This window comes from Macrobrachium rosenbergii, chromosome 12, assembly GCF_040412425.1.
Source record: "Macrobrachium rosenbergii isolate ZJJX-2024 chromosome 12, ASM4041242v1, whole genome shotgun sequence".
NCBI lineage: Eukaryota > Metazoa > Arthropoda > Malacostraca > Decapoda > Palaemonidae > Macrobrachium > Macrobrachium rosenbergii.
In genome coordinates, this window is record NC_089752.1 from 8270185 (window position 1) to 8297955 (window position 27771).

Below are 27771 nucleotides of genomic sequence, written 5' to 3' on the forward strand. Positions count from 1 at the left end.
CGCCAGACTGTGGACGAAATCAAGGGCTACGAGATACTCGTATATGTAAACAGATCACCTAACTGAAAATCATATCACATGCATTTGGATCTTGATCACATGAACACCGAGGATAACAGCTTGGGATACCATAATCTTTGAGAAGTATCTTTCAATGTTCTGTAAAAATGTATATAAAACAAGAAAAGTATCAAGAAAACTTCACTTTAATGGGTCTTTTTCAGCCATTATCAAATGAAACGTGCATGCTCGTAGACCTTTTGTCAATATTAATCATAATAATAACAACAACATCGGTAAAAAAAAAAAAACTGCCAGACACGGAATAGCATACCTACAAAATTAACAGCGATAATTTTAAAAAGAAATATATAACACTTCAACGTACAAATACATATCTTGAGCTTGCGTTTTCCAGAGCAGAGAGCGAGGAAGGGAGAGAAATTTAATCTTTTCAAATTAAAAAAAAAATGCATATCACATTCTGCTTCTACTCTTTACAAAACCAAGTACTTTAATACCAATGATTCATCTCATTAATTAAGGGTAACCTTCTCCCATATTTTTTTTATTGAAATATTTCTGAACTATTTAAATTACTTCCGCCAATTCAGTTTTATTCCTCTCAACTTTTTCCAAATTTTTTGTTAACATTAAATCAGCCCCCACTTCACTGAGCCTATTAAAGAGGCGACCAAGCTAAACAACTTTTACAGCGCCCTTAATAAATGTGCAACAATGTGAACTTTAAATAACTGGTGAAATATACAAGTCACTCATTCCAACAGATGAAGTTCGTTGGGATCTTCTTCGCCGTTCTGGTCGTCGTGGCTGTTGCAGACGACGATGACGACGACGACGACGAAGGGTCTAGGATCGGATCTCACGAATGGGCCACAGACCTGAAGGACCGAAATCCAGTCACTGAGAATCAAGATGAGGACGAAGATGAAGATGAAGAAATGAAAGTCAAAAAAACCAACATCATCATCACAAAAACAAACATTAAGACGTCAGACGCCTTCCGCGACCTGCCAAGCACCAGCACCAGCACCAGCAGCATCCAAGGACGCACGAGAGGAACTGCTGGCAGGATAAGTAACAAATTTCCTGGCGCTCCGCAACATATCGGAGGTTCTGGGTTCCAGGCTGGCTTTGAGGCACAGGGTAACTTTGGCGGGCTTTTTGGACCCCCTAGCAGTGCTGTCCATGGAGAATCCCTTGGGAGCGCTTTTCACGGGGGAGCCCTAGGAAACCCTATTCATGGGGGAGCTCCAGGAAGTCCTATTCATGGGGGTGCCCTAGGAAGTACTATCCATGGGGGATCCCTAGGGAATGCTATTCATGGGGGACCCCTAGGAAGTCCTATCCATGGGGGATCCCCCGGAAATGCTATTCATGGGGGACCCCTAGGAAGTCCTATCCATGGGGGATCCCTAGGAAGTCCTATTCATGGGGGTGCCCTAGGAAGTCCTATCCATGGGGTATCCCTAGGGAATGCTATTCATGGGGGACCCCTAGGAAGTCCTATCCATGGGGGATCCCTAGGGAATGCTATTCATGGGGCACCCCTAGGGACAGCAATCCATGGAGGAGCCCTTGGGACCGCTATTCATGCACATGCCCCTGGACTCACTACCGGGTTCGTGAATGGCGCTATCCCTCAGAGCGTGGCCATTGGGTCTGCAGGACCACCAAGCAGCACCTGTCGCTATTGGTGCAGGACACCGCAGGGTCAAGCCTACTGCTGTGAAAACGTCAACCAGCCACAGTCGTTTGTTGGAATTGTCAAGCCAGGTCAGTGTCCTCCAGTCAGGCCGGCCTGCCCACCAATTCGAAGCTTCGGTCCGCCCATAACTTGCTCCAGCGACGGTGCATGTAGCGGCATTGACAAGTGCTGCTACGACGTCTGCTTGGAGGAGCACGTGTGCAAGCCACCCCTTGGCATTGGCCGGTAGGTGTTTCCTGCGGCGGCACGCGGGAAATAAACGTTTGTGTAGCAATACAGATGTTTTGCATATGACGAATCAAAAATGTCAATATTTTCTAATCACTCCACGAATGGAAACTTTATTTCAATGCTAATGTCATAAAACTTATTAATCCTCAATTAAAAAAAATTAATAAACAGGTAGTTACAATTTTGTCTTATTTTACAAGAAATAACCAACTATATAAATTGAATATAAGCTATAAATAAAATCGTAAAATACTTTTAAAAAATATTTCAAGGTGAAGCAAAGGGACTAAAATAAAAAAAAAATACATAATACCTGATGAATATACAGAGGAGGTAAGGGAGAATGACGTAAAAGAAAATGTTAAGTTAAGTTACTTTTAACTCTGATAAAAATATCGAGGGAATTTCTTTGGCTTCTTTTAGTATCTTACCACCAATTAGCAAATATTTTCCCTGCTGAGCTCCAAAATTCAAATCATGTTCAAAATCGTACACCTAAGCCAATACTGGGTCAGTTTTGGGACGAGATGCTAAAATATGCCTGAAATTTGCTCGTAAGACACTGCCTGGAGCGTCAATCATTAATTGTAAATGTCAGTTTCGGGACGAGATGCTCAAATATGGCTGAAATTTGTTCGTGCGACACTGCCTGGAGCGTCAATCCATAATTGTAAATGTCAGTTTTGGGACGAGATGCTAAAATATGCCTGAAATTTGCTCGTAAGACACTGCCTGGAGCGTCAATCATTAATTGTAAATGTCAGTTTTGGGACGAGATGCTCAAATATGCCCGAAATTTGCTCGTAAGACACTGCCTGGAGCGTCAATCAGTTTTGGGACGAGATGCTCAAATATGCCTGAAATTTGCTCGTAAGACACTGCCTGGAGCGTCAATCATTAATTGTAAATGTCAGTTTTGGGACGAGATGCTCAAATATGCCTGAAATTTGTTCGTACGACACTGCCTGAGCGTCAATCCATAATTGTAAATACTATTCTGATACTAGCAGTTGTTGCCGTATGATTATTCTTCTCAATTCTAAACTTGCAAGGAAAGCAGCAACATACTCTACGGAGGTAGCACATCACTCTTAGCAACTGCAGCCCTCGTCACTTGTAAGTTGAAATAGAAAGTTGGAAAAACTAGCTAAATTTAGGTATATTAAGCAAAGTGTTAGAACTGCCTCCAGGGAAATTCCTCAGTCCATGTCTAATTAAGTTGGATGAGTGTGTTACAGATAAACAAGGGCAAGGTTAAGAGTTTTAGTTTTATGCAAAAAAAAAAAAAAAAAAACTACTGTGCCGGCTTTGTCTGTCCGTCCGCACTTATTCTGTCCGCCCTCAGATCTTAAAAACTACTGAGGCTAGATGGCTGCAAACTGGTATATTAATCATCCACCCTCCAATCATCACACATATCAAATTGCAGCCCTCTAGCCTAAGTAGTTTTTATTTTACTTAAGGTTAAAGTTAGCCATGATCGTGCGTCTGGCAACGATATAGGACAGACCACCATCGGCTCGTGGGTAATGTTACATGGGCCGCTGCTCATACAGCATTATGCCGAGATCACGAAAGATAGATCTACTTTCGGTGGCCATGATTATACGCTGTACAGAAAACTCGCTTGCGCCGAAGAAAATTCGGCGCATTAATTACTTGTTTAATTTGACTTGAAGAGTGCAGGGTAATAGGAATCCGGTTATACTTTTTGAAAATATCAGATTACGTGTTCTGTCAATATAATTCTGACATTAAACGACAGGGTCGCAGGTTGCTTTGAAAACTTAACATTGGATAACCAATACCAGTTTCTAAAAATCAAGAGGAGTTAAAATAGACCATAAGAAAATGGCTAATTAACAACAGGTAGAAATATCTCATTTTAGACAAATCAATCAAAATTGAGTTCAAAACGACCAGGGAAAAAGTTTGTTATCAATGTCTAATTAACAACACGTTTAAGAATTTACAAAATAAACGAGGAAGCGAATAACAACTGCTTAATTAACTCTAGCCACAGTAACAGCGAATTAGCCATCTTTACATATACAAAAATGCATCCGGGAAAAATCCCACTTTTTACTTTGCATGAGGCATAAAATAGCATAGTCAGGGGCAATATTTTGACTGACTTAATCTTTTACCACACGAGTTATTGTAACGGGTTTCCCACTATAATTCCTAAGTATCGATATCATATTAATCGCTTGACAAAGAAGTCAGGGAAATAATTTCCTATCTAAAACAGAGAAATCATCTGGAACAAAACTCATGGGTGGACATGTAGTCTTAATTCTTAGTTATTACAATTCTGTAATGCATAACTATTCTGCATAAACAACTTATGGTCTGTACATTAAACTGAAACACATTCGTAAAATTTGTCGAGCAACACGCAGACTAGATTTTTTGGTGAATACAATAGAATATAGAATTTACGCCAAAGGCCAAGCGCTGGGACCTTTAAGGTCATTCAGCGCTGAAAAGAAAATTGACAGTAAAAAGGTTTGAAAGGTGTAACAAGAGTAAAATCTCGCAGTTGTACTGTGAATCAATTGTTAGGAGAGGATGGAAAGTAACATGGAAGAAAGAGAATATGAAAGGAGGTACGGTAAAAGAAACGAAAAAGGTTGCATCTCGGGGTCGACGGGACTGTGCAAAAAACCTTAAGTAATGCCTACAGTGCACCACACGAGGTGCACTGACGGTACTAACCCCGTACGGGGCTTAAAACTATAAATGTATAACTACAATCCTTCAGCATCCTGCATGGGTTGGCATATGGTCCAATTAGTCAAGCTTCTTGCCTACTGATGTGCTTCTTTTCCAACTCACTAATAAAATTATTTAATTGTTTTATATTTATTGTTGCTAGCAGCAGCACGTACGCAACTCTTTACTTCTCAAGAGTTCACTAAAGATTCAGACTTTAACCCACTTAATTCCTTTTTGGTAATACGTGACCTTCAAAACGATCTTCATGTTTCTTCTACCTTCTCCTTGAAGCAGGAGTTTGCACCGAGTTCAAGTGGATTTTTCCTCACTTACTATACCAGGCACCGACAGCAGCTTTGGGTATGAGTAGTTTTTAATTTGGGCCTTTCATCTACCACCTTTAACTTTGTATTGCTCCAACCCCTCACCGAAAACCAAATTCTTCAAGTTAGCCCTATAAGCGTCTAGAAATGAGACTGTAAAGTCTGGCTGAGGTGGTTTAGCATATTTTTATGTAAATATATTCAATACACGCCCTGATACTCGTGTTGTAAAGATTCTTACTCCTTTCGAAACTCTAAAGTTACCTTGGCAGCAAGGTGGTCAAATAGTGTTTTTTCGATGATTTGCCACCAACACTACGCTTCCCATAATAAAAATTATATATATATATATATATATATATATATATATATATATATATATATATATATATATATATATATATATATATATATATATATATATATATATACCTATATATATATATACATATACAACCTATATTATATAACGGATTTTACGTACTACCGACTTTTAAAAATCCTTTCTTACATTTCACGATCACAGAAATATTAATTATGCACAAAATATGCCTTAACTTCCATACACCACACATACATACGATAACAGCAAATCTGAAATACTGACTATAAAATGTCTTTTAGGGGAAAAGCTACGTGAAATGAAACAATTTTATACCGAAGAAACTGTATTTAAATACCATACAAAATGAAATACATACTTTCACGAATTCAGCAATAAATACAATGAAATGTGATTTCAATACACCTGAGAAATGTTTGAATGATGCCTCAAGTTTAACGACCGAAGCCGAAAGGAGGCTTGCAGACATGCTCCTCCAAGCAAGTGTCGTAGCAGCACTTGTCGACGCCGCCGCAGGCACCGTCGTTGGAGCAAGTTGCAGGGGGCTGGAAATTTCTGACAGGCGGGCAGACGGGGCGGACAGGAGGACACTGACCAGGTTTGACAACGCCAACAAAGCTCTGAGGTTCGAGGGCGCTCTCGCAGCAGTAGGCCTGACCCTGTGGGGTCCTGCACCAGTAACGGCAGGTGCTAGGTAGTGCAACCGACCCAACTCCTGGGTTGAGGATGCCCACTACAGGACTGACACCAGCTACCAAAGGACTGACACCGCCTACCAAAGGACTGACACCACCTACCAAAGGGCTGACGCCATGTACCACAGGGCTAACGCCTTGCACCAGAGGGCTGATACCATGGACAAGAGGGCTAACACCATGCAACACAGGGCTGACACCACCGACAAGGGGATTAACACCACTTAAAACAGGACTGACACCACCAACAACAGGACTGACTCCAACAAAACCTGGACTGAAGCTACTCACTGGATTGACCCCAAACCCATGACCAGCTACCTGACCTACAGCGACTCCTCCCAGGGGACTGAGGAACCTAGTCGACTGTTGATTGCCACTGCCCTCGGCTGCGCTGCCACCAGTGCTACCTTCAGCAGTGTTGGTACCAACGGCAGCAGTGCTGTCGCCAGCACCAGCAGCGTTAGCAGCATCAGAACTGGCAGCTTCAGCGCCGACACTAGAAGTACGACCTTCAATGTCTGGTTCATTATCGTCGTCGGCTGCCACAAGAGCCACCACCAATATTAAGGCAGCCAGTACTTTCATCTGAAAAAATCACGACAAGGATTCTTAAAGGGCTGATATTTTTTTTAAATAAAGTAAATCAAATATAAGGCCTAAAAGACAAAAAACAAAAAAAAATATACAAAGGTTTTAGGAAAATCGCTATTCCGAACCGAATATTGACAATTCTTTTTTAATATAATTTAACTTTTGTTATCCACTTAACAAGTTTCACCGGAATAATTATAATGTGAAAACCATAACGGACAGTTACCAAGAAAATCGGAAAATGCATGCAAAACATTAATCAGAGTTAACAGATAACTAAAATAAAATAAATAGACAGAAATACAATGATAAAATATATACCCAAGGATATGGAAGTGTGCTTTAGTGTACCTTCAAGGAATAGAACTCAGGGTATATCTAGCGCTCCCACCGACTCATAATACCAACCAACATGATTAAAAAAAAAAAAAAAAAGACTGGAAGAGCTATGGGAACGGAAGGGCCTTAATATTCTGGAAGTGGGAGATTACACACAAGGTGGAGGTGACTGGCGAAACGTTCGTAGAAAAATTCGACTGCCTGGGAATGGAATGGAATACAGAGTTTAGGCTAAAGATCAAGCGCTGGGACCTATGAGGTCATTCAGCGCTGGAAGGGAAATTTAGAGATGGGCAGGTTTGAATGGCGTAACAGGAGGAAAACCTCGCAGTTGCACTATGAAACAATTGTTAGGAGAGGGTGGACAGTAAGAAGTGAGAAAGAGAATATGAATGGAGGTACAGTAAAAGGAATGAAAGTGGTTGCAGCTAGGGGTCGAAGGGACGCTACAAAGAACCTTTAGTAATGCCTACAGTGCACCCCGTGACGTGCACTGACGGCACTAACCCCCTACGGAGCGACTGCCTGGGGATAAGCCTCCTGTGTAAATATATGAAACAGCTAATACAGTGGTAGTTTTTCGCACAGGGATTTCATCCGTGATTCGAACGGTAGAGGATGAATATGGCAGTGACTACTGTCTTGTTTTTACACTAAAAAAGTCATAATTAGAAACTGCTTACTTTTGAAAAGATGATGGGAAAAAAATATCCGCTGAACATGATCGGTTAACATCTTGAACTAATCCATCAAAGAATAGGGCGTATGATTTATGTGTGTGTGTTTATATATATATATATATATATATATATATATATATATATATATATATATATATATATATATATATATATATATATATATATATATATATATATATATATATATATATATATATATATATATATATATATATATATATATATATATATATATATAATATATATAAATGGGCATATACTTTATACATATTTATATAGGTAATTATATAAATACATACATATATACACACATATATATAATTAATTTAATTATATATACAATATATATATATATATATATATATATATATATATATATATATATATATATATATATATACATACCTAAATACATAGTCAAATCCAGGCTGCAAGACGCCACCATTTCTTACCTTGTTATCCCAAGTAGCAACAAGAAAATAATGCAGATCACGAAAGACTGGGCATCTTATATACCGCCCGAGAGAAACCTCCCTATACCATACATAAAGACAGAGGGGTGGGGTGGGGGAGACGGTAGGAGAGAGAAGAGAGAGAGAGAGAGAGCTAAAAGGAAGTCAAAACCGGATCGCGGATGAGAAAAAGCTAATACAACGAAGGTAAACAGGCAAAGTTTCTAATGCCATGTTGGACACTTCCGATGTCACACTTTTGCAGTAAAAAAAATAAAGTTCCTTTTAAAGAAAACCATTAATTAATCGTGATAAATCCTCACACAAATGTGTCCGTTTTTTTTTTTTTTATTAGGTTAAAAGCAAACCCCGGATATTATGATTGATAATATTCATTACAATTAGTTTTGATTCAGCAGTTATGGTAGTACTAGACGTAATAATGAAAAATGTCGTATCACGCAGTAGTTAGTTTTTAATAGTAATATTAGCGACAGTTACTGCTGCCACTACCGTTAATAATAATAATAATAATAATAATAATAATAATAATAATAATAATAATAAAGTTTACAGGAAAATGTAAAGTACCAAAATATCTGGTTGTTTAATACTATTCACAAATCTGTGAAAAAAAATCCACTAACGCCTGCAGTGACCCTCAAGACCCAGTACCTGGCCTTTGGCCTAGATTTTGTATCGGTTCATTAAATTAATGACCTATGACGCGAGTTGCCGACATTATGTTATCCATTCATAAGAAACTGTCAATCTGCGTCAATTTGTAAGAAACAATAACAGAACAGATGTGTTGAAATTGTATGGCCATATCGGTAAGCTTGAAAGTAGTCCATTACTATTTTTGATAACTAATATCCTCAAGTTAAATAGTTTAAATGAAATAAATTTAATTTTTTTTATTACGGCAGGTTCATATCTTATACTCCTTCAACTGTCGACTTTACAAGTAATTTTTTCAAACTTATCCAAAAGTCTGATTTCTGCAAAATTGTGCTTGAAAAAAAAATTAAGGGATTTAAGTCTCAAGTCATTCAATCACGTACAAATAACATATTAATGTTTCACATTTGTGAATAAAGTGGCAACATCTCCTTATACCTCTAAACAGAAATTCCAAGGTACCGGAAGTTATCTAAATTCTAAAGTTAATTTCTGTTTCTACTACCCAGTATTTAATGACATACGTGGTCTTATTTTTTTTTGTAGAGGGAAAAGGTCAACTTAATACTGTATCATGTTTAATGACAGACTTGTTCTGCTTTCTGAAGAACAAAGTCAACCTAAAAACATATGTAATGACAAATTTGGTTTTTTAAAAGAGCAAAAGTCATACTACGACCTTACCTAATGAAAGACTTAGTATTTTTTAAGAGCAAAGGTCAACCTAAGACTAGCCTCTCAAAAGAAGAAATGTTAAACGTCAGGAATAAAAGAGACCGGAAAAGAATTCCGAAGCTTGGATGTAGAAGTCGTCTTTTTTATCGCAGGTGAGATAATACAAGGCAAGATGTATCCTTAACGGACTTCTGTATAAAGAACGATCACTCGCCCACTTCACTGGCTCCCATCCTCATTGTAACCCACAGCCGTTAAGAATTATAACCTCGCAATTCACTCGGCTTTGCACTATTTCAAGCCACCATCTTGGATCGTCAATATCCAGTTAATGCAAATGTCTGGGAGAAGCAGCAATGAGTCACACAGGGGGGAAAAGCAGCAATGAGTCACATGGGGAAGAAAGGCAGTAATGAGTCACATGGGGAAGAAGCAGCAATGAGTCACATGGGGAAGAAGCAGCAATGGGTCACATAGGGGGAAAAGCAGCAATGAGTCACATAGGGGAAAAAGCAGCAATGGGTCACATAGGGGGGGAGAGCAGCAATGGGTCAAGTAGGGGAAAAAACAGCAATAAGTCACATAGGGGAAAAAGCAGCAATGAGTCACGTAGGGGGAAAGCAGCAATAAGCCACGTAGGGGGGGAAAAGCAGCAATGAGCCACGTAGGGGGAAAGCAGCAATAAGCCACGTAGGGGGAAAAGCAGCAATGAGCCACGTAGGGGGAAAAGCAGCAATGAGCCACGTAGGGGAGAAGCAGCAATGAGTCACATAGGGAAAAGCAGCAATGAGTCACATAGGGAAAAGCAGCAATGAGTCACAGAGGGGAAAAGCAGCAATGAGTCACATAGGATGAACATTTAATACCTCCTTTCCAATATTTTGCTACATATTAATGAGCATCGCCTAAAAATTACTTGAGACAATAATAATAATTATAATAATAATAATAATAATAATAATAATAATAATAATAATAATAATAATAATAATACATTCTTTAAAAATTACTTCAGACAATAATAATAATAATAATAATAATAATAATAATAATAATAATAATACTTCTTTAAAAAAATAACCTTTGAAACCTTTAGTAATTTACCAATTAATGTCGTCTCACTGTGTTTGTCGGCAGAAGAATAATGACTTACGATTACCTTGAGTAAGGTCTCAAGTCTGTATATTATTATGTACCATACCAATCACTATTTAGCTTCCTTGAAACTTTTACTTTATTCAAAAACCTCTCATTACACTCACTGAGATTACACAACAAAAGAGACGAAATATATTATTCATTGCTAAACATCAGCCCCTCTTTTCTGCTGACCCTCATCTCCTCATTCCATTCCTTACTGCTACACTATAGTATCACCTTTTCAGTCGTGAAAAAACAAAAAACAAAAAAAAAAACACTTGAAGGACTTCGTGTTTTGGCGAGATGATGTCTCCATTGAAGAGCCATAGGTTTTTGTTTTTTTTGTAATTTCTGTACTGCTTGCCGTTCTGCTGCTTCTCAGACCTAAATATATCCACTAAATTTTGGAATGAGGCTGCTGGCTCCATTCTCACTGGACTAGTAGCATCATTCCAAAAATCACGGAAACACACCTTAGGAGTCCAGTGTAAGATGCAAGGGATCCCGCTAAGGACCAAACTATAGTAACACATACAAAAAATACAATACGACAACATATTGCATACATATCACAAACATTATTAAAACCAGTCAAAGACCTTTAATGGGGACCGAAGTATTGGCAGATGCTGGATAATTGTATGGTGCAATGATTACGACTACCAACAGGTCGCTGACTTGTATAGAGCCTGTTTGTGATGTTTGGGATAAGTTAGCAACGTGTCTATGACATCTTTCAATGCAGTGTGTACCAACCTAAGAAGGAGCGAGTATGGAACATTAAACAACTTCCTGCATGGTGTCTTCTGTCAAATTGACACCAAAAGATGGATTGTCATCACCCTCGGTAAGGAGCTAGTCAACTTAGAAATATATAAAATTAGCGAACCATTCTAGAATAGAATACAATATAAATTTAGGCTAAAAAGGCCAAGGGCTGGTACCTATGAGGTCATTCAGTGCTGAAACGGAAATTGACAATAAAAAGGTTTCAAAGGTGTACGGTAACAGGAGAAAAACTTCGCAGTTGCACTGTGATTTGTTAGGATGGGGTGGAAAGTAAGATGGAAGAAAGAGAATATGAACGGGGGTAGAGTAAAAGGAATGAAAGGGGGTTGCAGCTAGCCGAAGGACGCTGCAAAGAACCTTGAGAAATGCCTACATTGCACCGAGTGAGGTGCACTGACAGCACTAACCCTACGGGGGCAAACTTATTCTAGGTCAAGCTGAAGTCAAACGAGCAAGACACAGGAACTTGTCAGGCCAGGACTTGAATCGAAACCATGTTCGTCATGTTCAGGGATTCAGGATTAACACACTTAGCTGGCCTAATTTCATGAAATATATCTTCACTACGTGGGAGGCACAAGTTTGAAAATAAATGTCACAAAATCTCATGCCGTCAAAGTTTCACTGATTAGGCGCAAGTATACCTCAGTTTAAACCAGACCATTGAGCTGATTAACAGCTCTCCTAGGGCTGGCCCGGAGGATTAGATTTTTATTTTACGTGTCTAAGAACCAACTGGTTACCTAGCAACGGGACCTACAGCTTATTGTGGAATCGAACCACATTACAACGAGAAATGGATTTCTATCACCAGAAATAAATTCCTCTGATTTTCGTTGGTCGGTCGGGAGACTAGAACGTGGGCCAGCAAAGTGCTAGCCGAGAGTACCGACCCGTCCAACGAGGAACTTTGATTAGGTGCAGAGGCCAACACGGGCTTGAACACAATGTTCTTATGAATAAAGAAAAGGTGGGGCCTAACGTCGAAGAGGTGAAAGACCAGCCTCATAAGGATGGGAGACTAGGTCAGGGAAAACGGAAGCTGGAGGAGAATTCCAAAGCTCAAACGACAGGAAAGAAACAGTCGCGCAACTCTGACAATCCGAGGATTGCAAATGTCTAAAGGGGAACTTTTGCACCAGATAGTGATAAGGCTATGATAAGAGGTAATGATGGGAGTTAATGATTAAAACGACCTACTTTTGATTCAATCCTCTCATGGGTAAAAAAAAAAACACACGCACACACAAAACACCCAAGTATACAACCAGTTTTCTAGATATGAAGCTTTAATAGCTGGGATAAAGAAAATTCTGACATGTAAAGAACTAGCGGATCCAGAAAAATTTTATGAATGGCACCAATTTTCATATCATACCTATATCATATATATATATATATATATATATATATATATATATATATATATATATAATATATATATATATATATATATATATATATATATATATATATATAATTTCTTTTTAATCGATTCGTTATTTTTTTCGAATTTTATATTTCTTATTTGTGGGGGAGGGGCACGTGCCCAGGTGCCCTACCCCGGGATCCGTTAGTGTAAAGAATATCTTTATCAGGCAGATTCAAGAACCTGAGTAGGTGGCCCTCAAGATAAATACAAGGTGACGAAAGAAGAAACATATATGATAATAAGAAGGATGGTGATTATCAATAAAAATTTTAAAAGAACATTACTTCTCGAACTGGAAGGAGCTCAGTTCTGCCATTAAAACCAGATACAAGGTACTGCAAAAACTCCATACATGGATTCCATTATGAGTAATTCCATTATTAGGTAATCTGACTAACAATAGGTTATGCCACACACTCTCAGTGCTTAGTAGAGTCAAGAGCAACAACAAATGCTTCTCCGATGTCTAGCAAATAAGATAACATAATTAAGATGATCTTGCGTTCAGAAGCTAAACTGCTGATCCCATTAAGAGCAGATTTAAAGTGCTTGCCATCGGACGGTAGTTAATGGATTAGAAATTCTCGTTTTTTGTGAACCTGAACTAAGGCGTTTCAAGGAAAAGGTGAAGCGGGGATATAAATTATGACACAAAATGGCAAAAATATCACAGGACTATTTTTCGTAAATTTCCGACAGGAATCATGCTGAAAGATCTACGGCCACATGACCTGACAGTCTTTAAATTTACAACGGACCTTGCAAGAGGAGACTATTCCTCCGATACATGATCAGAGAGGCAAAAAAAGAAGGATCATCAGCACTACAATCACTGAGAGGAGCATTAGTCGAAGCATAACAAAAATGTGAGTAAAACAAAACATAGCAATTCTTTACTAGTGAATGTTTACTAGGCGAATCTCTCTTCAATACAATCTACCTGGAAATGACTGAGCAGATTCAAAGGCAGACGGTTGTGGTTTGATAAATGTGATTTGCAATTGTGAACTTTCCCTTTTTATATAAACTCAAAGACTGTAACTATTTCAAAGGCTTTGCCCTTACTAAGGCGTACTACCGTACGAGAAGTTACCACGGACAATAAATATGCCCTCAGTTTAAAAAGGTAACTTCATATTCATAATACATTAGATTTATAGCTACACTTATTCAAGAAGTGATAGTATTCTATCAATAACTGGAAAATCAATACATTTGCCATTGGCAATATTTTTTTGGGTGGAAAATGTGTTATATGTGTATGTGTTTATATGTGTGCGCGTGAGTGTGTGTGTGTGTGTGTGTGTGTCGAGAATGTGTGTGTCTCTATTTCACCTTGATATCATTCACATAAATAAATGGTTATAATCGATAACTTACTGAAAGGCATTTATTAAACGTACACGCCTTCCTCCTCATTTCTGGATTGACTGAGATATATTAAACAATGTACTACCTCGTGCGCTCAATGAATCAATGGCCATCAAAATCTGGTCTTGAGAGACCGAGAGAGCAGAGAGCAGAGAGAGAGAGAGAGAGAAGTTCTTGATCATCCCAGCCTCACATTGTTTTACTCCTGAACTTTAAATTCACCTCAACCATCCAACTAAGACAGGTTTTAGTTAACCATGAAGCAAGGTCAGACTCAGCTCCCTGCCGGAGGGAACTGCTCTAGTTGACTGTTCCCGAGACCATCTCAAATGCCTGTGAGAGGGGGCAGTATTCCTCAGTAACAACTCAGAACTCTGGGGGACAAACACGTTTTACCATAATTGGCTCTTGGGAGTAGGATCCGAGGTTAACTTTCTTACGCAGTCTTGAGTATTTGAATGAATCATATTGATAAATATACAAAAAAAAAACTCCTGGGAATTTGAAATAAAAAAAAATTTAGCACTAAAAATGGAAACAGAGAAACAAAAAGTTGTCAAACCCTGTATTCAAATGGAGAAGAGAGAATTTGAGAGAGAGAGAGAGAGAGAGAGAGAGAGAGAGAGAGAGAGAGAGCAATTATCTGTGCATTCTAACTCCGATATTTCCAGTTTAAACTTGTGCTGGAATATCTGGACACTTAATTTACATAGGACAGATCGCCTGCGCTGCGAAAGAAATTTGCATTTATTTTTGTCATCAAGTTTCACTTACTGTACATATTTTAAGTGAGACCACATGTGACGTAAATTGAATAAACTAACAAAATAGTACCTAAACGAGATGAAGAATATCCCCTTGGATTAGTTTTTATTAGAAAATGCTAATCAATATTGATGACAAGCAACGAGCAGAACACTTGTAACCCTCTGCATCTTGGAGCTGATACTTATCCTCTCATGTAGTTGCCAGTTACCAACAAGCGTGCACAAACACAAACACAGTTATAATAATATATATATGTGTGTGTATATAATGAATTTATCACATCATCGTGATTTATATACAGTCATTAAGCTACAAGCGTCGTTTAATATCCAATTCACGCTACTTCGGAATATCACCTGGTATAGCCTATATATTAAGGACGCTTCCCTTGCAAGCTGATGTCCTGACATTCTTGTTTCAAGTGATTCTGTGCATATTTTTAATAATAATAATAATAATAATAATAATAATAATAATAATAATAATAATAATAATAATAATAATAATAATAATATTATTATTATTATTATTATTATTATTATTATTATTATTTAGTAGTAGAAGTACTATTAGTTGCAGCACTTAGCACGCACATCAAGTTTACACGTGTTAAACAACTCATTGTACTGATGTCTCAAATGACCTTTTAATGCTAAAGCGATTTTTTCTCTTCAATTATTCAATTAGACTCAAGTTAATTAAAACCTAACCCAACGTCCTGGTAAGCTGAAGAACAGCTAAAAGTTATGTTCTTTAGAATTCTTCCCAACATCTACGAAATAATTTCATTTTTGAAGTACTGAAGCTCAAACTACCACTGATGCGCACAAATTCGTATCTGGAATGTCATTGTCAATATATATGTGTGTGTGGGTGGGTAATATTAAAATTTACATTCCTCTTATAAATTTGTGCATATGACTGATATAGCTGAAACTTAAAATACTTTTCTCAAATGAAATTACTAATATTAAAATTTACATTCCTCATAAATTCCTGCAAATGTCTGATATAGCTGAAACTTAAAATACTTTTCTCAAATGAAATTACTCGTAGACAGATACTCCGGAGACATTTTAAAGTCAAGCTAAAGGATAATAACGAATTATAGCGCTATAGATCATTCAGATTCATATCCCTCTCCTACCCCGAGCTGGCCGTGTAATGAAACATTAATACTTATGCGTTTAACAATATTAATAATAAATACTGGAAATGTTGTTACAGGCAAAAAGGTAACACGTGCTTTCATTAACTCATTCGTCATGGTTCTGTATAATTACTTCCTGTTTCTGTGCACCAGTCTGTCCAAACACCCAACTGTTACAGTCCCAAGACATGTAGTACCGTAAAATAAAGAAAAAAAGTGAAGGCTGTTTCGACATTTGATGACTTGCTTGCTTGCTCTTCCTCCTTCACGATCCACTTTTTACTACTATGCTTCTATCTTGAGCTTGGGCTGCTAAGGCAGTAGGTATATAAGAGTCACCGCCTATCACGCCTGTGCACCAGGCTCTGCTTCGCGTCGTTGCCGACATGGTAAGGAATGCTGCACCCACGGTCTAGACACCTCTCATATCATTCATGCACTGCCGATGCATTCAGCAAAAATGTACTTGTTGAAATAAAGCAAAGGTAACACTCTCCTTAAGTCAAGATTATTTAACGATTCGCAGCACTCTTCAAAATTCAACAATATAAACAAAAAACAGCTTGAAGCAGGAATAAAGGTTTCAATCTACACACTCACTTCAACTACAAATATGGAAGCGAATGCTGTCTTGTGTTATCTCTAGAACCACCCTTGTCAAGAGGAAATGGTTTGGAAAATACAAAAAATTCCTACTTTAAATAAAACGCCAAAATATACTTTCAGAGTTATTTCGATTCTTATAACCCTTGTGGCTGCTGATGACAGTTCGAACGATGACTTCGAAGGTCATACTTCTGGAACAAGCGACAGTGACAATGCTGATGTCGACGAGCAAATTTCAAAAGGAGGCGACGGTTCCAACGATGAGGACGAGACCGAAGGTCGCTCTTCAGTAACGGGCGGTCGAGTAGTGAACGTAGCGATTGCCGCTGGATCTGGCGGCACACCTGGTCCTGGAGTCAACCAGCAATCTACTATCATCAACTCAGTAGTCAATGTTAACCCTGTTGTGGACAAGGAAAATGGACAGGATCCAGTTGGTGTAAAACCTGACCAGATGGAGGCACCCACGAAACTGCTGGTGGTCAACGGCCTTCAGTGGGTAGATGATACCGTTACTGGATCATTACACCTGAAGAAACAGGCCAGAAGGGCCACAACCTCAGGAGGTGGAGAACCAATTGCCACAACAGATTTTGTCTTGAACAAGGCCCCATTCTAATGGAATTGGCCCTGGTGCAGATGGTTTTGCTCCTGCTACAGGTGGCATTACAAGAGTCTGGTGGTACTGAAAACACTTGTAGGTGGCATCCTTCCCATCCCCACTGGTGTTACAACAAAAGGTGGTAAAATGCTGCAGGGAGCCCAATAATTAGCAGGAGTCAGACCAGGAATAGCAGCCAGGCCTTGTCGCTTCTGGTGCAGGTCTCTCACAAAGTACACTGCTCAAAGACTTAAACAATCCAATGGTCTCGCCAAACATGGCTGGTGTCCACTACTCCCCTGTGAAAATTTCCGGAAAGCCAGCACCACAAACTTGTAACAGTGATCTTGTCTGAAAGAGTTGATAAAACAAAGAAGGATGTTTGCTTGGACTATAATATGTTTGCAAACCCACAGAATTTGGGGGTTAAAAGGATGTATTCAGATTCCTTAATGTTTCAATAACTCTTGCATATCTAGCAAAACTTTCAGATGTCTGAGATTTCATTGTATAACAATGAACAAATGCCAGGCCAAAGAAAATCTGTGTCATCTTGTAAATAAGTATTGTATGCATAATCAAGAACATCAAGGGGATATGTAACCACGCCAAAATGTCCTAAATGCAACATATAATTTTTATAAATGTAAATGCATACCAGATAATCCTTGGAAGAGTCATTGCAGCCCCTGCCTTTTTAAAAAATATTTATATTAATTATAGTCAATCTGCATTAATAGACCTTCCCAGAGCTACTAACTGGAAGTGGTACACCAGAGAAGAGCTGGTCAGAAGCCCAAGAAGAAGCTAATGGAACTTAGTAGACTGACTAAACTACTGTATCATACAATTATCCACGTTACCAAAGACTGTCCTTCACTGATAGTTGTTTTGTTTTCAAAGTGTTTGAGATATGTATACACAAGGTTGTTGCCGAGTTTATAACATGAAAAACTGTTTTGTAACACAATATAATCGGCTATACACATGAAGAATTAATGAAAAGCTTTCCAAAACAGGGGTTCATCCAAGTTTCAGTAGTTGAAGTGTGAATGAGGTAGTAGCCATAACCTTTTAGGAAACCCCTTAATGTTGAGAGAAAAATTGTTTCCTCAAATACAATTCAACCTCACTTCCAAGAACCATCCTTTTGTCCCCACCATTTGCATCCACTTCTTGTATAAAATTATTGTTATTATTATTATTATTATTGATCAAAGTAAAAGACCATAAACTTGTTTCAACAAGTTTCTACAAGAAAAACAAGGCAACAAGCAAGATGAAACTGAACATATCTTACTGATAACAAATACGTATTTATGGATTATCAACAGTTATAAATATAAAATAAATAAATAAACAAACTGCAAAGAGATAGAGTATCCTTGAGGAACTTGCTGATTTGAATTCAAGAAAATTTAAATAGCAGGACACAACGTCCATCGTTTAGAAGTTATGGCACTCCAAAACTTGGGGGTATATATGACCACCAGTAGACATAAGGCAAACAGATGAACAAATAAACAGAATGTGGCTGCCTCAAGTAGCTAAGTACTCAATTCAATTGTGTAAATAAGTACTGTATGCATAATCAAGAATATCTGTAGATATATACCTTAAGCATAATCTAGAATGCCGCTATATAATTTTTATAAATGTAAATACACACTCTGATAACTTAGAGTTTCTCATTCCAAATTTTTTAAATATTTATACATAATTATAAAACCAGGCTGGCATTTAGCTTTTGCTCCTGGAGTGGCAATTGTCAGTACTACCTGGTCACTAAACACAAGAATGCAAATGGCACTTAGCAGCAGTCTAAAACTTTGCCTCATACAAACATTAGGCACGTTACCAAAGACAAGTCACTCAACTGATAGTTGTTTTGTTTTCAAAGTGTTTGTGATATGTAAACAATAAGGTTGTTGTCCTCCAGTTTTCCGACATGGAATCAAGACCTAGCACACAGTATAATGTATAGGCTATACACGAAGAGCTGTGAAAGAGTTGTGGAAGTTAAAGTTGTGGAAGTTTTCTGAACAGGGGGTTCATCCAAGTTTCAGTAGTTGAAGTGTGAATGAGGTAGTAATCGTTCCCTTTTAGGGAAAGCGACTTAATGTTGAGAGAAAATTGTTTTATACAAATACAATTCAAATACCTATACAAGAACGGTCTTTTTGTCTCTACCATTGGCCAGATTTCATTGTTTTTGTTTATTATTATTATTATTATTATTATGATTATTATTATTATTATTATTATTATTATTAATCAAAGTAAAATACCATAAACTTGTTTCAACAAGTTTATTAGTATTTTATTCTATAGAATAAAATGCTCCAAATTAAACAAGAAAAACAAGGCAACACGCAAGTTTAAACTGAACATATCTAAATGATAACAAATATATATTTATGGATTATATATAGTTATAAATATAAAATAAATAAATAAATAAGCAAAGAGAACAGAGTATACTTAAGTGCACTTCAAGATTTGAACTCAAGAAGTTCAAACTACAAACAGTGGACGTCCATCGTTTTGAAGTTATGACACTCCAAAAATTGGGGATATATATGACCACCAACAGACACAAAGCAAACAGATGAATAAATAAACAGAATGTGGCTGCCTCAAATAGCTAAGTACTGCCATATATACCCTGTGAAGAAGGGTACTATGGCGAAACTGGCAAATCATGTAAAGAGCGAAGCAAACAACATCTGCAGAACATAAGGCATTATAATCAGACGTCGGCATGGAAAACACTGTTGGGAAAATGATCACAGAATAGACTGGGAAATATGAGTTTTCTGTACAGGAACATGCAACAAAACATCTATAGACTGGTTGTAGAGAACGCCTTCACAACTATGCGCCAACAACACGATGGCAGGGGAACACGGAAACGGTTTTGAAGACAGCATATCTAGAAAATCGTATATTCCACAGTAGCAAGGAAACGAGGAAAAACGCAAGAGAACGCACGGAAAACGGACACACTTGAAGAAGCGGGATCAGAGAAAGACCAAGATCACGAGGGCGTGGGGGTCACACAGGAGTTCCTAGGCGATTATAAGATTAAAAGAACCCAGCACACACATATAGCCTCAGAGTGAGACGCTCATTTATGTCAACGATGTGTGCATAGTCGCAAGAGGACCTGGTCAGATGGCCAGAATGCAAAGAGCCCTCAATGAAATCAGCAAAAAGTCGGAGGAACTAGGCCTCAAAATCAACATTAACAAACAAAGGCCATGGCAGTAAAAGAACAAACAGACCACTCCAACCACTCACAATAGGAGCTGAACCGCTAGAGGGGTGGACAAGCATGTATCTGGGAATCATCCAGACCAGCAACTAACCTTCAAGAACGAAATCAAATACCTGAAGGAAAGAGCAAAATGCAAGAACAGCAGCAATGAGATATATGACATCTTTGAAGGATGGTGCAAATGAACATGTACAGAAAACGTACTATATAGCCTGCAGATCATTGATAGACTATGGTGCCCCTGCCCTGGTAAAGCTAACAGAGGCACAAAAGGAAACTCTAGAAGTAATACAGAACAAGGCAATGAGACTCATGCTTGGGGCACCAATGTGGACAAGACTGTGCAAACCTCAGGCTTGAAACTAACATGCCAAAAGTAGAAGATAGGATTGCACAGAGAAATGCCAGCATTATAATGGCAAAATCTTCCCTCTCAGAGAGAGACTCAATCTCCAAGACCAGAAACAAAGGGAGAACTAAATAAACATCCAGAGATTCACAGCCCAACTCCTACGGAAAAGACCAAAGTGACAACATCAAGAGGTTAGATATGGCAGAGCAATGCTGAACATGAGACCAGACACAGCGCAGGATGTACAACATATCCCGCCCTGGAAAAGGGATTATGCAAAATTCCATACACACCTTCCCAGAGCAAAAGAAGACTGCTCAAGAGGGAACTAAGAGCAGCAGCCTACGAGTCTATCAGGAACACTGAAATCCTGGGGGCCCCAAACATACTACACCGACGGCACTGTGGATCCAGAGAATAAAACTACTGGGCAGCAGTATATTCAAACAATTTCAAGCATGCTGGAGAACATCAAACTGTGCCTCAACAATGCAGACAGAATTAGTAGCGATAAGACAGGCACTACTGTACTCTCTGGAGAATGAGGAAGGACCCGTCATCATCCACACTGACTCAAAATCCTCCATGCAGGCCTTGCAACAAATTAAATTAAAGAAAACAAGGCCTTGCTGGCTGGGATCAAGTCACTGCTCTACCAGCACAGCGAAAGAGGCAGACCAGTCACTATGAACTGGATACCGAGTCACATAGGAATTCCAGGCAATGATAAAGCGGATGAACTAGCCAAGAGCACAAGGTACATACAGAGTGCAGATCCACATACAACCTGCACTTCAACAGATCAAAATGCCATAAACCGCTCATGAAAGCAAACATGCTGGAAGACCTACGGGCATGGACAGATCACTCCCCGACTGCCAGATGGTACAAATGGGCAACTGACCTAGTGCCTCCCCCATAGACAGGCACACACCGAGAAATCTAGCTGTATGTATTCACAGACTAAGGCCAGGGATACAGAGCCTGCTGGAAATTGAACCCCAGTGTCCAGACCATGTGAGCACTGTGAGGAAGAAACACAGCAGGCTCTCCTACACTACCTGCTAGAATGCAGAGAGACAGCAGAGGCGAGTACAAGCTGATGTAAACTCACCAGACGCAGCTAAAATAGCAGCAACACTTGCAAAGGCAAATCGAGACATCGACAGACATGCCCAGCTGCTAGTAAACTTACCGCCACCAAGATAGAACAATGCAATGAGAATACTTTAAACTTCTCACTTTCTACTTTCCAGCTGAATTAAGTAATGTAATGTTAATGTGTTCAGAGTGGCACTGGCCACCAACTCACTTAACATGTACTTTCATACTACCACTACAACCAACCAAGACGGCCTCTTTAACTACCACCATCATCCTCCTCAACTCATCCCATCCCCTCACCGTAAGGCCCTATTCACATCATCTCTGTCTTATTCCAACTAAACTACTCTACAATAAGAATACTCTGCAGGGACTCTAGGGTTTAAAGGGTTGGACAACCCCACCTGCAATGTTTCTCTATTTTTCTTTCAAAGGCCTTACATCTTCAAACTACTACTATCCGTGACATGATGGCCCCCTCCCACTACAACCATCATCCTTCCTCCATCCACAACTGTCTCTCCTACTAAATCTCTTCCACATTTCCTATAACAAATGACCTTCTGAAATTTTCAGATCACCTACGGGCCAAACAAGGGAAAGGCCCGTGCCAACACAAGAGTTGGCTTAATACAATACAACAACAAGCGTCTGCTCATTGTACGGATACTTGACAATGTGGACTGTTTGTCCAAGAAAGCTTGTAACTTTTTCTGAATAAAAAAACTCCATTAGATACCATCCAGTTTGAATGAGGTCCTTTTAGTAATTCTACTAATGCACAGAACAATTGTGTATGTGATAAAGTTTATATATACAGTATATATATATATATATATATATATATATATATATATATATATATATATATATATATATATAAGAAACTTGTGTCTGTCTTCCCTCCTAAATGCCTGCAGCTAACCAGTGCACGTTTGTTCACCTACACTACTTTCCCGAGGAGTCTGCTGGTAAGCATTACGTTTTCCTAAGTCATCGCCTTAACGACCAAAATTTAAAATTAGTAATTGTCCGACCATTTTCTCCTTCTAAGAATCAATAAAACTGAGTTAGACATGAAAGTGCTTTCATAAATTTTCATAAAATTATACCATTTATGGAGAATGCCCCAAAAACCAGTTTGCCCTACATTTTTTGGTTAGATTTTGTGGCCGGATCCAAACGGCTTTTGAAACGATTAAGGCTGATTTTTTGTAGTTATAATAAACAGATTTCGATACGCAATTTTATAAAACCAAAGGCTATTCATATAAGGGTGTAATTTGCATTCAATGTTAATGGAAAAAATACTACAACCAAAGTTTAAATCTTCTGAAACACATTTCAAGACACTGGATGACCTTCGGCTAATCAACAGATAACACTGTCGTCAAAACACCAAAGGTCATATATAGCACAGATGATGTGTGAGAATAAACAAATTTATTACATTCTGCACATACGTACAGTATTTACAAAAGTCTATACGTGTCACCCATCAATGGCAGTAATTCACGGAGCATGAAATTTCTGACGCTAGTCATATCGAAGATGAATGCTACTCATAAGGCTTAATGGTTATGCTAGGGTACAAATTCCGATTTACATACGCGCAACACACAACAAATAACAAATGTGAATTTCGAGCTCTTGTAGCCTATTTCAGTCGCCAACACAAATGGGACTTTTTAATCGAATTACAAAATTTTTCGATGACTTTAACAATCCTCGAATATTCCAGTTTCTATTTTTCACTTGTCAAAAATTTCCAATGCGCACATTTGAGAAAGAATGCACATATCAACAATATATTCTAATTCAAACACTACATCGCACAGCTCAAATATAAACAGCGTCTATGCAATATTTCTACCTCCCACGTACCTTAACACCAAGAACACCATATCTGAAAATAAGAAAAAGCTGTTAATTGGTTATCTCCTGGGAAAGATTTTTGCTTCTACTTATAAAAACCTCATAAGAATTTCATATGAATAACCATATTTAAAATTAACAATCAATTATTATATTATATATATATTTAAAATTAACAATCGACTATTATATTACATATACGATATTATTAGAATTTAATAGATAATAACACCTTGAGACCTAACAACCTCAATTAATGCTATGAGCATATTATAAATGAACAAACCATCCAACAATATAACATATAGTAATGTAAAAAGTGTTGTATATATCAGCACCTTGCACTCAAATCATTAAATGAAAAATTACAGACATTTTGTATGTACTAAAATGTGACCACCTAATGTTTGAATGACCCATAATTGTATTGATGGAATACAAAATTTAGGCTAATGACCAAGCACTAGGAACTATGAAGTCATTTTGCGCTGAAAGGGAAAAACTCGCAGTTGCATTAAGAAACAATTGTTAGGAGTGTGAAAAGTAAGATAGAAGAAAGAGAATATGAATGGAGGTACAGTAAAAGGAATGAAGCCGCTGTAGCTACGGGCCAGAGGGAAACTGCAAAGAACCTAGTCCTGGTAATGCCTACCTGAGTGCAGAGACGCACTGACGGCACTAACCCCCTATAAAGGGGCCCTAATTGTACTTCGGTGTAGCTTTCAATTTTTTTTAGTTCCCAGACAACTTATGGTAACCCTCTGTAACTCAAGTTTAAGGAGCGTTAGGCGAAAACTACACTACTGCTCCTGTTATGAATTTTAAAAATTTTTTTTACATCTTTTCAGTTTCCTATTAAGAATCACTATTCTACTTAATTTCCTTACTTTTTGTTATAGATAATGGCCACTTGCTTCTTTATCCTGAGAACTTTTTATAATTGACGATCAGCTATATAAGGAGAAATCCCCAATTTTATTACACCTACGTTCAATACATACCATGTCATATTACTGGTTTCAGTATGGTACTTATATAGAGGTAAAACTACTTTAAAGGCAGTTAAGCCTCACCAATCACACAGCAGACTGTCAATCCAACTCCTATCTAATACCTTTTGACTCGAAAGTTGATTCATAATCTACTAAAGTTAGAATACTTATAACTCATAAACAATGAGATAATCAGAAGGCTTGGAGGTTACTACACATACAACAAGAAACATGAGGCCAGATAAGCAGTCCTCAGTTAAAGATCTATAACAAACCTATTCATAAATACAAAACTATTCTATTGTAAAAGTGAATTATTAAAATGGGTCTTTTTTAATAATGTAATTTTCATCATTACAGTTTGCTTTTTGGTACTTCCTCTCAGCATAAATAAGTTCTGTAAGTTTCAAAAGGGCTAGAGCTCTTGGGAAAATTAGAGGGTAAGAAGGAAAACAGTATCAGAATATGAGTTGGTTGGGGGAGGGATCAGTCCTTGAAAGTACTCTGTAGCCACCTCAAAGGACACAGAAAGAACATGGCTCACTCCATGTGTCTGCCAGGTTGCTCAGTGGTATGACAGGCATCCACCCTACATGTGTCAGTTGGAGAGGGAGACTGCCAACCTTAGTGTTTCTGCCTATTCTTCTTCCCCTTACTTCCCTTCCTAGCTGGGACAGAAGGGGGGGAAGGGGTCAAAAGGGCTCAGAAGGCTCCTTGCCCTTTCTAGAGGAAGAAGTTTGGGTACTTGTCTCACTTTCCTGGGGCCCCCTTCTGGACACAGAAAGCATGGCTGCTCCTGAAGGCTAGCACACAGATGCCCTTGTCCCCAACAGCCAATCCTCACAATGTCATTACTAAAAGCACTCACTTATTTTCAGTTACTGTTCCTATACAATTTACAATAGTTATACTTGAAGTCTAAATACTCGGACGTTACTGATATGAGACAGACTCACTTACATTTGTATCATTCTTTTGTTTATATTACCATGAATTTTTCAGTGATTGTTCTTCTCGTCTGTATTAGTTTTTCCTCCAGTCCATACCATTAGGTACAACTCATGACATCAATGCAAAGTTGCACATGAGCAAATTTGCTTAATTTGTTCTATTTTTAATCTTTTTTAATATGTACACTTTTCACTCTTGTGTTGACTAGTGGGCTCATGACACTTTCATTTAGTTCTGAGTTGCAGTTACCCTTTAGTGAATAGGTATTACTATGTCTGCACAACCAATGCTAAAAAACAATGTAATCTACCCATTGTCACGAATTGAGTTCCTTATTTTTTTACAACAACAAACATGCATTCATTCTAAATCTGGTAAAATTTGGTAGTTTGATCATTTTTTTAATTTTTACAAATATATTCATTTCTAATACAAATGCTTGGTTAACCTATTACCAACAACCATGTCTACCAAAGTGGGGGGCCTCTGTGACAAGCCATACGTCTAAGGTCTGGTTAAATAAGGTAGGGGCTTGGCACTGCAAATGAGGCTAGGTTAGGAAGTTTACATGGTAATTCTTCAGGAGTTCAGCGAGGAGATATCATTTATCAATAAAATTTTTTACTGAATAACACAGAAAATGGTGTATATAATGCAGTACTGGTGAGATACTTTGAGAAATTTACCAAGATAATTTGAGAAATTTACTGTCTTTTGTTTGTCTGTATGTTCATCCCTGAGGGGCTACTACTTAACAAAGCACCTCACAAAGCGTTTCTGTGGAATTCCCAATTTATATTGCTGCATTTCTCTTGTTTTTTATACTCATATCAGTCAGAATCACATAAAAAACTACAGATTAAACCACACTGGCTTCCACCAGTTTTGGAATGCATGGTAGCCTAAGTGAGTGCATAACTACGCTTATAGTTACAATACTTTTATAGGTAGTGAAGCTCTATGCTTTATATAAATTAAAATTAACAGGAAAAATCACTTCATAAACATTACTGTAGCAGATAACTGGCTACACTAACGTCGTACTGTAGAGACTAAGTAGGGGCCTAGGCTACTAGGCTAGGTCGTCTGATATTCTGTTACTTTCAACTCCAGACTTATCATAATTAGCAAAGGCGTATACGGATACAACCTACCAGTAGGATTACTTAGCAGGAAACTACTATACGATATAACATTAAATGATATTTTTATACATGGAATGTGTTACAGAATGTTTAAGAAATGTCCTTCTCGTGGTATTGCATCATTAGCTGTGCTGCCATACAACTAGCTCACCAAATTCAAGTAACATTATGATAAAAACTTACCCTGTACCTTTGCTATTATAGGATTTATCTTCATCAACTATCAGCTGACAAACACATTTCAACGACACCTTATTTTCTATCACTGAATTAATTACAAACGAGTGTCACTTCGCAGCACGTTATTTAACTATCACGGAACACAAACAATGGCTGCACAACTCAATTCTCATTGTAGATTTGCCAAACTAAACATTACCTGAGATTAGCTTCGACTCTTTCAGCAGTAGTAGTAATATACGAAAATTCTCTGAAATGGCCCCCCTGCACTGTGTGTTTAAGTTTATTGTCTCTGTAGTAGTGTCCTAGAAATTTTTTAAAAATTCCTTCCTATTTTCGATTCATTCTTTCGACAGATCTGCAAACAGTTGTCTCTTTAGTTTGGTAAGTGAAGGGATTAATATATTAAATGCAACCCCTGCTTTCTTCTTTTTTGTCTACGCTACGTATTCCAAGTATCATTTGTGGATTTCAGCTTTCCATTCAATTGCTTCCTTTTCCGAGTTATTAAGATGTTTGTCAGTATTTTTCTCATTAAATACGAATTATAGATTTAA

General features: G+C 38.0%; 2 protein-coding genes and 1 long non-coding RNA gene across 3 annotated transcripts in view; 1 reads left to right on the forward strand and 2 right to left on the reverse strand.

Moving 5' to 3' along the window:
- The window catches only part of LOC136844372 (uncharacterized), a 190057-nt gene extending 162696 nt beyond the window's left edge, over positions 1-27361 (reverse strand). Inside the window, exon 1 of the long non-coding RNA XR_010854835.1 lies at positions 27225-27361. This is a non-coding gene — a long non-coding RNA (uncharacterized lncRNA). The remainder of the gene's footprint in view (positions 1-27224) is intronic.
- Positions 60-2412, forward strand: LOC136844204 (PE-PGRS family protein PE_PGRS26-like). Its single transcript, XM_067113221.1, has one exon. It carries the CDS (start codon positions 789-791, stop codon positions 1956-1958), a length of 1170 nt encoding a protein of 389 aa, XP_066969322.1. The 5' UTR covers positions 60-788; the 3' UTR covers positions 1959-2412.
- Positions 5701-27351, reverse strand: LOC136844371 (elastin-like). Its single transcript, XM_067113457.1, has 3 exons — positions 27218-27351; positions 23956-23977; positions 5701-6627 (listed from the first exon to the last, which is right to left on the reverse strand). The coding sequence occupies exon 3, from the start codon at positions 6625-6627 to the stop codon at positions 5779-5781; it is 849 nt and encodes a 282-aa protein (XP_066969558.1). The 5' UTR covers positions 23956-23977; positions 27218-27351; the 3' UTR covers positions 5701-5778.
- Positions 27362-27771: the final 410 nt, after the last annotated feature.

Excerpts from the sequence above, each read along its gene's own strand:
- LOC136844204 (XM_067113221.1), top strand. The coding sequence starts at position 789 with ATGAAGTTCGTTGGGATCTTCTTCGCCGTTCTGGTCGTCGTGGCTGTT.
- LOC136844371 (XM_067113457.1), bottom strand. The coding sequence starts at position 6,627 with ATGAAAGTACTGGCTGCCTTAATATTGGTGGTGGCTCTTGTGGCAGCC.